Source organism: Bidens hawaiensis, unplaced genomic scaffold (assembly GCF_021521415.1).
Source record: "Bidens hawaiensis isolate Kalapana, Puna unplaced genomic scaffold, B.hawaiensis_p1.1 tig00023791_1, whole genome shotgun sequence".
NCBI classification, from domain to species: Eukaryota; Viridiplantae; Streptophyta; class Magnoliopsida; order Asterales; family Asteraceae; genus Bidens; species Bidens hawaiensis.
In genome coordinates this window covers 189154-200280 of record NW_027493735.1, presented here as the reverse complement: position 1 = coordinate 200280, position 11127 = coordinate 189154, and the positions used below count along the sequence as shown (strand labels likewise).

Here is an 11127-nt window from a genome sequence, read left to right as displayed (position 1 = left end):
ACCAACAATATGTTTGGGATTACCTTCCACCAAGCATGTTGTTGGATTATATCATTTTTGATGTTTTTGGTTCAATATTTGTTATCAAATTAAGTTGAATTTCATTCTTGGATATATAATGTCATTTTTCTTTTGAATATTTGGTATTAATATTAACGATTATATACTTTGGTATATCATGTCATGTCGTTTTTTGTAATAATTGGTACCAAACTTTTAAACCCAATTATATATATATTTTTTTGTTACGGTTAACTGACCCATAGCCGACTCACTATAATCTACAAAACCGGTTAACCATAATCGCCATAGCGGGTCGGTTATGGTTATGGTTATCCATTAACCGACATATCGATTATGGTTATGGGTTTAGCTCAAAACCGCTTCAAACCGACCCATGTACACCCCTACCAAAATGTAACTGTTTTTTTTTTTTTATGTTACTTTGTCAATTTTTAGACTTGAATATTTTTGATAATTTACTATTTTAGATAATTTTATCTTTTGAATAATTTTTTAATAATTTCAGTATAGCATAGAATTGTCACAATTTTGTCGTTTGAATTTTTAAAAATGGTATGTAGTTATATAACACGGTGTGTAATTTATATAACCGTGTATATGATTAAATAACTAGATACGTCGTTATATAAACCGATAGGCAATTATTATTGGATGTTGATGACTAGTGATTATAAAAATGTGGTGCTTAACTACAGAATATATGATACATGATTATGATTATGTAATATGATTTGTAATTATATATATATATATAGGGTTATGTTAGAATAAAAACTCACTTGAGTTGTAAAAACTATAGAAACTCATTCTCAATCATATGTTTTTAATTAAAGATTAAATCTTGTGGTTCACAATTAAAGTTAATAAAAAATGTAAAAGTTTATTTACATTTTCTCTCTCCTGAAAACATATGTAAAAACTACTAAAAAATTATAAAAAAAATAGCAAAACATTTTTTTTTATGTTTTCGATGTTTTATATTAAATGTAACAACATATATTACATGTAATAAAAAAAAACACGATGTTACATCGGGTTTTCACGAGTTTTCTCAACTCACGAGGGTTTTCAAACTATACTTCTCCTATATATATATATATATATATATATATATATATGCATTCACGTCCCTCATCTAAAATGTATGTGTCAATTTTGTTGGATTCATATACTTTACACTAGACCTGTCACTTTTATCCGTAACATGAAACCCAAACTCAAATTCGGTCCGGTTAATGGATTTAACCCAAGTAGACAACACCCGGACTATCAACCTACTTGTTGATATTGGTATTATGAATCTTCAAGGTCAAATACTCGAACCCAATTAACCCAACCTTGTAACACCCGAACTATTAACTTACTAACAAATTTAAGTACTCCGAATCTTCTTCTAGTTCAAATACTCGAAACCCGACCTGGGAGATTTGTGTCGGGTTTCAATTCCGAATTTAAAATTCTCAAACCCTATATATCAGCCTGAAATAGCAACCCGATAAACACCTGTTACCAATTTGGGAAAAATAAATAAATTTGCTCAACTGTATGCTTTACCGTCTACTGCAAACATCAATCAATCTAACTGAGTGTTAGGGTTTGTGATTTGTTTGTTTATGGCTGAGCACGGTGACGAAATCGACCCGCGCGAGTCGATTACGGAGAAGATTCATCGTGACGATTCTTCTTCTTCTTCGTCCGATTCTGATTCGGAGAAGAAGATGAAAAGGCACGATGATGACGTGAAGAAGAAGCATGATGCTTCTTCTCCGTCTTCGATGAAGGCCAAGATCTACCGCTTGTTCGGTAGGGAGAAACCGGTTCACAAGGTTTTTGGTGGTGGAAAACGTAAGCATATTTGTTATGCTTCAGAATCTAAGCTCAACCTCAACTTGGTTTGTCTCGGTAAAATAATTGAGCCAAACCAAGCTGAGTTAATAAGCGAGTCAACCTTAGCTCGTTGACTCGCTTATAAACCGAGGCCAGCTCGGTTTGGCTCGGTTAAATAATTGAGCCAAACCGAGCTGAGCTCGCCTTGGCTCGTTTATAAACCGAGCCAATTCAAGCGTTATAATTAAGATACATTTATGCTTTGTTGCTCGTTTTTTAGCAGCCTTGAATTTTTGTACTGTTCAGGAGCAGAGCCGAGGCCGGACAAGTTCAGGCCCAGCCTCTGTTTGGCTCGTTTTGGAAGCCGAGCTGATTGTTAGACCTCAGCTCCATTTGGCTCGATAATATAATTCGAGCCGAACCAAGCTGACCTAATGATCGAGCCACCTTTGGCTCGGGTTCAGTTTGGTTTCAAACTGAGGCAATTCGAGTGAACTGTTTTCGAGCCACGAGCTTTATGGACAACCTTAATTAACTACGTTTATGTTTTGTTGGCTGTATTTGTTAGCTACCTTGAATTTTTTTTTTAACTGTTGTTTGTGCGAGTTCATGGATTTCTATCCATTGTTGATGTGTTAATTGGTAGTTGGTGTAGTTAGTTAATTAGTAGAGCAAGTTACTTCATGTTCTGACACGCTGTTTTATTATGTATGCAGCTGCTGATGTGTTCTTGTGGAGGAACAAGAAGATATCAGCCAGTGTACTAGGTGGAGCGACTGCAGTGTGGGTGTTTTTTGAACTGCTCGAGTACCATCTGCTCACTTTGGTTTGCCACGTTTTGATACTTGCGTTTGCTGTTCTCTTCCTGTGGTCCAATGCTTCTAAGTTCATTAACAAGTAAGCTTTATGTCGATTGACTAGATCTCAACGTTGAGATCATTGACTATTTGACTGACTGGTCTGTTTACAGGTCTCCTCCACGTATCCCTGAGGTTCGAATTCCTGAAGATAAGTATCTTCAAATTGCTGCTGGATTAAGGAATGAAATTAATCTGGCTCTTGACTCGCTACGGGACATTGCCTCTGGAAGGGATTTAAAGAAGTTTCTTGGTGTATGTTGTGTGATCATTCTTCTCTGTTTGTTCTTATTTGACCGATTTTTCTTTAAACGCTTTTTTACTATCTCCATGCGACTTGTATTGGCAGGTGGTTTTTGGACTCTGGGTTCTATCTATAGTAGGGAGTTGGTGCAATTTCTTGACATTGTTCTACATAGGTAAGGATTATTACTTCTTACTTGTTATTAGTGCTGTAAACGAACTGAACCGAATGAAGCGTTGTTAATGTTCGTTCGTTTAACATTAAACTTGTTCACGAATGGTTAATGAACGCTAACCGAATGGAAAATCTTGTTCATGATCGTTCATTAAGGAATTAAACTTGTTCACGAACGTAAACGAGCATATACAGTGTAAGAGAAAAATAGCAACAATCTTAATCCAAAACATCATACATAATCACCTTAATTAAATATAAAGTTAAGCACTTGAGATAATGATAATCAATATAATTCATGTTTTTTTTTCTTAAAGCTAAAATGGATTACTTGTTATGATTGGAAAACAGGTTTTGTGCTTCTACACACAATTCCCGTTCTGTATGAGAAGTACGAGAACCAAATTGACGCGTTTGCAGAGAAAGCGATGATTGAGATCAAGAAACAATACGCAGTGTTTGATGCCAAGGTTGTGAGTAAAATACCACGTGGACCACTGAAAGAAAAGAAGGGGTAGGCTTCTGGTTATCACCAAGTATGAATGTTGTTGAGTAGTTGTATTCGTGTTGTGTAGTTTTCAAGTGATCATGTACGCTTTAACTCGTGTTTGCTTTTATTAACTGTGACTGTTTCAGCATGTTTTTAGTTTTTTTACTAATAACTTAACATTTGAGAAGGTTTAAGACTTAGTTTTTGTAAACAAAATCATATTGTTTTGAGAAGCTATCACGTTAAAGTGTTTCGCGATCAGAGATTTAAAAGTTTTTACATCTAAAATGAAAATATCTTGTATTACAATGTTCAATCACTTCAGAGGTTCTGGTGTAACATGAGCTTGTCAGTAAAAACCTTCTTTTCCAACAACATAAACACACCCTTACAACTTGTACACGAAAGAATAAATTGAACATGGCTATACGCGAACCAAAACCCTTGCTAATTACTTGATATCTGTCGAAGTACCCGAACCTTTACTCGTATCACTGTTCTCTCTCTTTTCCCTTTCTTCACCCTCTTTTAAAAGGAAATCAACCCACATGTCCGCAAACGACTGCAACATTTTAGAAAATTACCATCATATTAGCCAGTAAATCATTTGACTATATTATTACACAAGGATGAAGGGAATTACCTGGTTATCTAATGAAGCTTGTGGGAGATTATCCGTGGGGGTTCCTCCTAAAATGCCACCTACAAGACGGCCTGGTAGACCAAACACACCGCGAACAACACCTTTACCTGCTCCTTGTTGGGCAACCCCAATTCTTTGTTTTTCTTCTTCAGAGAATCCTAGCATGCGTACCATAAGCTCCAGAACCTACAACCTCATGTATTCAGTTAACATGTTTGTATTTCCTTTATTTGTTATACTTATGATTGCATACACATTTTATAAAAGTAGTCTCACCTCCTTACTGTGATTCCTCTGGAAGTAAGTCACCAATAATTTAATCACAATACGCCTGCAAATATTGCAAGTCATTAACATGCAAAAAGTTGTATAATTTAACAGTCTATCAATAGAACACAGTGCTCCAACTTGGGACCATAGTTATAAAATGCGTTAGGCGCACTCAAGGCGCATAGGCCTCGCCTAAGGCCTAGGCGCAAAGCGCAAAAAAAGCAAGGACCTGAGGAAAAATAAGCGCACTTATATAAAACATTTAAAATATATTATGTATATGAAATATAATACTATTCTTCAAATAAAATAAACAAAAGCTATTATATAACATTTAATATCATCTAATTAGGACCAAAAGTTCTAAAATTGTCCGAGATTCAAATGTGATCCCAAAACTTGAATAACAAAATGTATCAATAATTCAATATAATGCCTTTGTCTTCTCCTAGATCTAAGTTTCAATAGCAACCCTTGCGTTTATTTTGCTCGGCTTTTATGTTCTCATGTTCTTGGCATAGACAATGCCGAAGCGCTCGCCTAGGAACTAGAAGCGCATTTATTGAGCCTCGCCTGAAAAATGGGCCTAGGCGCAAGAAGCAAGGGCTTTTAATAACTATGCTTGGGACGCCAACTTTGAAAATTGAGTAATAATGATAACTAATCAGTTGCTCTGAAAGCAAAAAAATCACTACGTATAGAAACATTAAAAAAACCAACAGTGGTGCATATGCTAACATCAGATGAAATCAACCTACTTCATCCTGATCGGCTGATTGTCTATAAAAAGCAGTATTATCATAGCCTATTGTCTCTTCGCATTACTTTTTAGCTCACGAAGATTTCACAATAGCCTACAATCTCATAACCAAGTCAATATTTCCCTTAAAAAGATTCAGAATACTTATATAAAAAGGTAGGTTAGTAGTTGTTTGGTTTGAACATATGAAACTTCCCGACAAAACTACCATGCCATAGATATGAACAATGAATACCAACAAATGCATTCCGCAACTCAAAATAAACATGATGCATGCACACAAAGATCAGAATTCCCAAAGCTCATGTAAACCAATTCAATTATCAATAACCTGTAAGCAGAAAGAAAATAAAATAAAAAATAACCTGTCAACAGAAAAATCAGAGTCCATGGACATTCTATTAAGTCTAGTCATGCTTTCCTCTACAACACGGCGTAGTTTCGCGTTGTCTTCCTCTAACTTATTTACTCTCCCTTTTCCTTCTGCCAATAGTCTTTCGGTATGAGAAAGTTTCTCCAAGCATTCCTCCTTTTCCTTCTTTGTTGTCTCCATTTGTAGGAATGCCTCCTGGTGGAAAAAAATGTAACATATTAAATTAATAATAAAGCATTAAACTAAATATCACAAGAGTGAAAAAACTAGCCTTCAATCTCTCAGAAAGTTTAATAGATTCTTCTCTTGCATAAGCCAATTCCCTTTCCAAATGTTCCTGACCATAAATAGAAGCATAAATAAGTTTTACATAACCGAAACTGGTTTCAATATCTACTCAAATAGATACACAATCTAGAAGATAAATGAATACCTTAGCTTCTATTTCAGCATAATATTGACCAAGAGCAGTTTGAAGATTCAAAAGTTCAACGTTTTTCGCATCCACGATGCTTTTAAGACTAGCTACTTTCTTGTTTAAATCATCAATGGTTTCTTTGGACTTCTGAAGTTCGATGTTGTTTGTCAACTTAACCTCTTCTTGACCGGCAATTGCTTGATTCAACGATTTCTCCAAATGTCTTATTTGAGCTTTTAACATTTCATTATTTTCTCGTAACCCTTCAATGATCTTGCTGTCTTCGTCCATCTTTTCAGAGTCTTCAGACTCCTAAACAAATTCAGACCACAAGAAACAAACATACGAATGAACAAATGACACCCACTGCGCAAAAATATAAAATAAAATACAACAAAAAAATATTTTCAAACCTTCTCCAATAAATGCTGTTTAAGTCGATTCAGTTGCTGTAGTGCCTTGTCCCTTTGCTGAGCTGTCTCCTTCAAATCTTTCTCCATTTTCTGAAGAGATGACTCCAGTTCTTCTTTGCCAACAAAACTTCCAGATACCCGCTTCACATAAATTTGTCGTCAAAAATCAGAAGCTAGATTGGGAACAAATATGTAGAAAACTTAAAGAAAAAAGAAAAAAATAGTTTTTTTTTTTCGCACCAGGGTTTTGTAGCTACAAGAAACTAACCTCATGAACACCATTTGAATTTGAGGACAAAGGTTTACTAGCGACTTCCAAAGCAGCCTTGAGTTCGTTTTTCTCTATCTATAAGAAAACAGATAATTGAAAACAATGAGACTCGTGCTATGTTCAACAAGAGAGCATTGTGTTCCAGTTTTCAATATAATTCAAATTCTTATATGAAGATTTAACCTTAAGATCTTTGTTTTCTTTTTCCAATGATGCCACTACTCTTTTAAGACTCTCGGTAGCATCATTTGCTTCTGCATTTTCCTTTTTATGTAACTCCATCTGCAAATGTCTTACTTCGGATATTTTTCGGTTCAGCTCATCTCTTAATTTATTCATCTCTGCTAGCATCTGCAGAAAAACAAAAAGTCACACCGTAGAAAGAAGTGTAAGTTTGAGAAAAGCCAGAACAAAACTGAAAGTTTCCTCAGTAAACACTAAAACCTTGTGTACTCTTTTAATGTCAGAAGAGTACTAAAGTTTTCTCCTGTAATACTATTATAGCTCTATGGAGTATGTACTTTCATGTGGCTAATCTTTTAATGGTTAAAAGTTGAAATAAATCATGGATCTTTGTGTGTGTCAACTCTTAAAAGATCTTTAAAATCAAATGTAGACTTACATTTTCTCTATCCGCCTTTAAAGAATCATGTTCCTTGTAAGAAGATCTGTTCAGCTTCTGTTCCTCTACAAATGAATTTTAGCATCAGAAAAAACCTCATTACATGAATAATGTAATCAGCAGTCAAATTTCTATACACCTTGGATCTTCAATTGCAAGCTTGCTGACTTTTCACGTTCTTTGTCAAGTTCGTCTTGTAACCGTTTCATTTGTTGCTCATGTGTTGCTTGCAGTGTTGCTAGAGAATTGTTTCTTTCCTCCAGTAAATTAGATAGCTCCTAGAAGTTATTCAGATATCTGTCGTCAAATTCATTCATTATGTACTAAAAAGCACATGATGAAAACTAGGATAGTAGGAAAAAATAAGGGCATCAAATTCTATGATGTATCATCCTCTTGATTACAAAGGCAAAAGCATTTACTACCATAACAGAATTATGTAATCGATCAACAAATCATTCATATAATGTGCACAAGAAGGTGTTACCTTTTCACTGCTTTCAGTGCTTGAACTCCCCGTCTTACTTTGGGTCGTTGAAGGCTGTAATGAGTGTGCATCTTCTTTCGATGTGACACCATTCTGCATTCTCTTTCCAAAAGATCGGTTTTTCTGCTGTTAAGTAAGTGAATATTAGCATAAAGAATTAGAAGCTATTAAGATGTAGAAGAAAAAAACCAAACAGACACATAACAAGGGTGAACCATGTTCTCAAAGCTTACTGAAAGGATAGTTGTATATATTCAACGAATCACGAATGTAATGCATTCCTAAACAAATAGAATATTACATAACTACTAACTATAAGCATACCTTGTTTCCAGACGGGCTATTAGCTGACGCCTTTAAAATCTCGCTTCTAGATGCATCAAGATTTTTCTTCAATGAACTATTTTCATCATTCAGTCGAGAAATACGATCCTGCATATGAAAACACAGCATCACTAGTAAGTAGTAAGACATTTAAAGCACAAAAATTTCATAAAAATATAGAGGTGAAAAGCTAATTTGCAATTTGCATAAAAGCAGAATTATGACTAAAGAAAGGAAAGGAGGTAACACTAAGAAAGCACATCCGGACATGTGAATGAATAAACGCTTAACTATCCATTAAGCCAGCCTTTACATCCCGAAATTTTATTCTAAAAATCTATTTTTCTTAATGCATAAAAAAGCTAAAAAGGAATAAAACTTAAATACATGAAACTAAACTTCAAACTCGCAACAAAATACGTTAACACCTAAAGAAAAAGTGAACTACCACCTAAACAGGCTCGTAACTAAAAGAACTAACTGCTGAGAATACAGTTTTGAACAAAAATAATCGGTGTATAACCATGCACAACTGATTGTGCCAAATGTACATAGGCACGTACAAGAACTGATTCCACGACTGATTTGAGGATACTATTATTAGTACATTTCATAAAGAAAATAAAAGATACAAGAAAACAAACTGGTACCTCTCTTTCTTTTAGTAAAGCTGCATAATTAACTGATAGTGCCTTGATCTGTGCCTCGGATTCCTGAAGCCTCTTGATCTCTGCTTTGTACTGTTCGATCTGCAAAATAGCATCGTTTAAATAGAAATGGTAAGTCTCCAAAAAATTCAAATTTTCATACACATAAAGTCAAAAATCCCAAGACATATGAAGCTGTACACTGAGCAGGATATATTTAGAATCCGATAAATGGCACCCGCCCAAGTGGGCAAGATGCAAGGTTGCCTAAAGATTACTTCTATTTGCATCTTCCTCACATGAATAATGTATCATCTTTGAATGCCATAAGAAATCACTCACTTAAATAAGGCATTCAGTGAATCATAATTTACAACATTCAAGTGAATTCTTTAACTTTATAGGGAATCATTTCTTTAACTTGGGTTGAAACAGTTGTGACAGTCCAAAACCACTAGCAATATATCTTGCATACATTTATATTGCAAGATTCAATGACCTTAACATAACTAACATTCACCATTTAGCACTGCAATGAAATGGAATGTAGAAAGCTGAAAGCTTAGTACTCTGCTCCTATACTCCTCTGGATTTATGAAAACACAGCATGCAAAAGATAGTTTCATGAATTTCGTGTTTTATATATTCTAGCTTTTATACCTCCATTTCCTAACGGAACTGAACTGAACAGAAACATTCGTATTTTCATATATCTAGCTTTTTTATCTCCATTTCATGTACTTATACCTCCACTTCATGTATTTATACCTTCATTTCATGGATTTCTAAGCAAAAATTTTAGCCCATGTTTCGCTTTAACTATTAACCAAAAGTAACCGAACTGAGAACCGAAAACTAACAAAATAAACTGAACCGATTAACCAAAAAACCTATTGGTTAATAAAAAAGATTAACCGATGACTTCGGTTTCGGTTGAGGTTAACAACCGGACAGAATCGTGCACGCCCCTACTTTATAGCACTTACTCTAATCAAGTAGCAAAAAGCCCTAAAGACAGCGAATCGCACAAAGCGAACCGAATTTAGTTTTGATTTTTAACTGAAAACGGACAAACTAACCAAATAGGCCGAACTGATCAACCAAAAAACCTATTGGTTATCAAAAGTGCATCAACTGAACTGAATCAGACGAACCAAACCGGATTTAGTATTGATTTTTAACCGAACTGACAAACTAACCAAATAAACCGAAAAACCTAATGGTTAATAATAAAATATATGAAGCAGTGACTTGAATTTCGGTTTCAGCTAACAAGCGAACCGAATCGGGCGAATGATCCATCCACCACAATGCCAATACCTAACCTCTCAAAAACCCTAACTGACTGACCACAAATAAATAAATTAATTATACCTCTGAAGAAGAAGAAGAAGATGTGGAATCAAAACCATTGGCGATTGGATGATCATAATAATCGTCGTCGTGGTGAACATCCAGGGCGATTTTATTTAGGTTTTCTTTCAAATTCGCAAGCGTCCTTGTGCTCCACATAATAATATTAATATGTAGATCAGAACAATTGGTGTGTGTATGTGTAGTAGTAGTAGTAGTAGTAGTAGGTGTACAGATCGGAGGTAGGATTTTTATTTGATTATTGTTATTATTATCAAAACGGACGTCGGTAGATCTGATAACTGTTATGATGATGATCATCAACAGTGTTTGTTTCTTTGTGTTTTCCTTTGAATGAAATAAAATAACATATAATAATTTTTACTTTAAAAATTACTATTAACGGTCCTACCTTTCAACTATTTTTGTTTCAATAAACTTCTGTTAAAAAACATTTAACGTCGTTATGTTTTTTTTCAAGTTTCAAACCGATGTTTTAGGGCTTTTGATCGAAAAAATGATACGAGTCGACCGATGTAAAACTTATCTCGAAACGGTGATTCAGTTGACGAAACAATGTTTCAATTCGGATGTTTGAATATCCAATTAACAAAAATCAAGTCATCTGAATCACCGTTTCTAGATAAGTTTTACGTCAATCGAATCGTATCTTCTTCCGATCAAAAGCCCTAAAACATCGGTTTGAAACTCGGAAAAAAACATAATGGCGTTAAGTTTTTTTTAACAGAGGTTCGTTGACACAAAAATAGTTGAAAGTTGGAATCACTGGTAATGATTTTGAAAGTTGAGATTATTATTGGTCAATACACAAAAGTTATGATAATTTATTTCTAATTTTCCTAATAATAATAACATAACATAGCATTATTATGTACTTAGCACAATATATCATATACTATACTACTTTTT

At 34.5% G+C, this 11127-nt stretch overlaps 2 protein-coding genes across 2 annotated transcripts; one reads left to right on the top strand and one right to left on the bottom strand.

Annotated features, from left to right (window-relative positions):
* The first annotated feature begins 1620 nt into the window (after window positions 1-1620).
* On the top strand, window positions 1621-3703 carry LOC143568005 (reticulon-like protein B3). Its single transcript, XM_077054271.1, has 5 exons — window positions 1621-1869; window positions 2568-2748; window positions 2822-2963; window positions 3058-3127; window positions 3478-3703. The coding sequence occupies exons 1-5, from the start codon at window positions 1638-1640 to the stop codon at window positions 3642-3644; spliced, it is 792 nt and encodes a 263-aa protein (XP_076910386.1). The 5' UTR covers window positions 1621-1637; the 3' UTR covers window positions 3645-3703.
* A 282-nt stretch (window positions 3704-3985) lies between these two features.
* On the bottom strand, window positions 3986-10356 carry LOC143568013 (golgin candidate 4-like). The gene is made up of 15 exons (XM_077054279.1): window positions 10219-10356; window positions 8848-8946; window positions 8198-8305; window positions 7874-7999; window positions 7526-7664; window positions 7387-7451; window positions 6948-7115; window positions 6762-6839; window positions 6494-6634; window positions 6096-6392; window positions 5934-5999; window positions 5655-5857; window positions 4536-4590; window positions 4260-4445; window positions 3986-4178 (listed from the first exon to the last, which is right to left on the bottom strand). The coding sequence occupies exons 1-15, from the start codon at window positions 10354-10356 to the stop codon at window positions 4068-4070; spliced, it is 1980 nt and encodes a 659-aa protein (XP_076910394.1). The 3' UTR covers window positions 3986-4067.
* Window positions 10357-11127: the final 771 nt, after the last annotated feature.

Bases quoted from the DNA above. Each gene is read 5' to 3' on its own strand.
- LOC143568005 (XM_077054271.1), top strand. From the start codon at position 1,638: ATGGCTGAGCACGGTGACGAAATCGACCCGCGCGAGTCGATTACGGAG. The intron at 2,964-3,057 runs GTATGTTGTGTG...TTGTATTGGCAG, and splicing joins ATTTAAAGAAGTTTCTTGGT to GTGGTTTTTGGACTCTGGGT. The intron at 3,128-3,477 runs GTAAGGATTATT...ATTGGAAAACAG, and splicing joins CTTGACATTGTTCTACATAG to GTTTTGTGCTTCTACACACA.
- LOC143568013 (XM_077054279.1), bottom strand. From the start codon at position 10,356: ATGTGGAGCACAAGGACGCTTGCGAATTTGAAAGAAAACCTAAATAAA. The intron at 7,452-7,525 runs GTGTATAGAAAT...ATTCATTTGTAG, and splicing joins CTTGCAATTGAAGATCCAAG to AGGAACAGAAGCTGAACAGA. The intron at 7,116-7,386 runs GTAAGTCTACAT...GTTTTTCTGCAG, and splicing joins TAAAGGCGGATAGAGAAAAT to ATGCTAGCAGAGATGAATAA.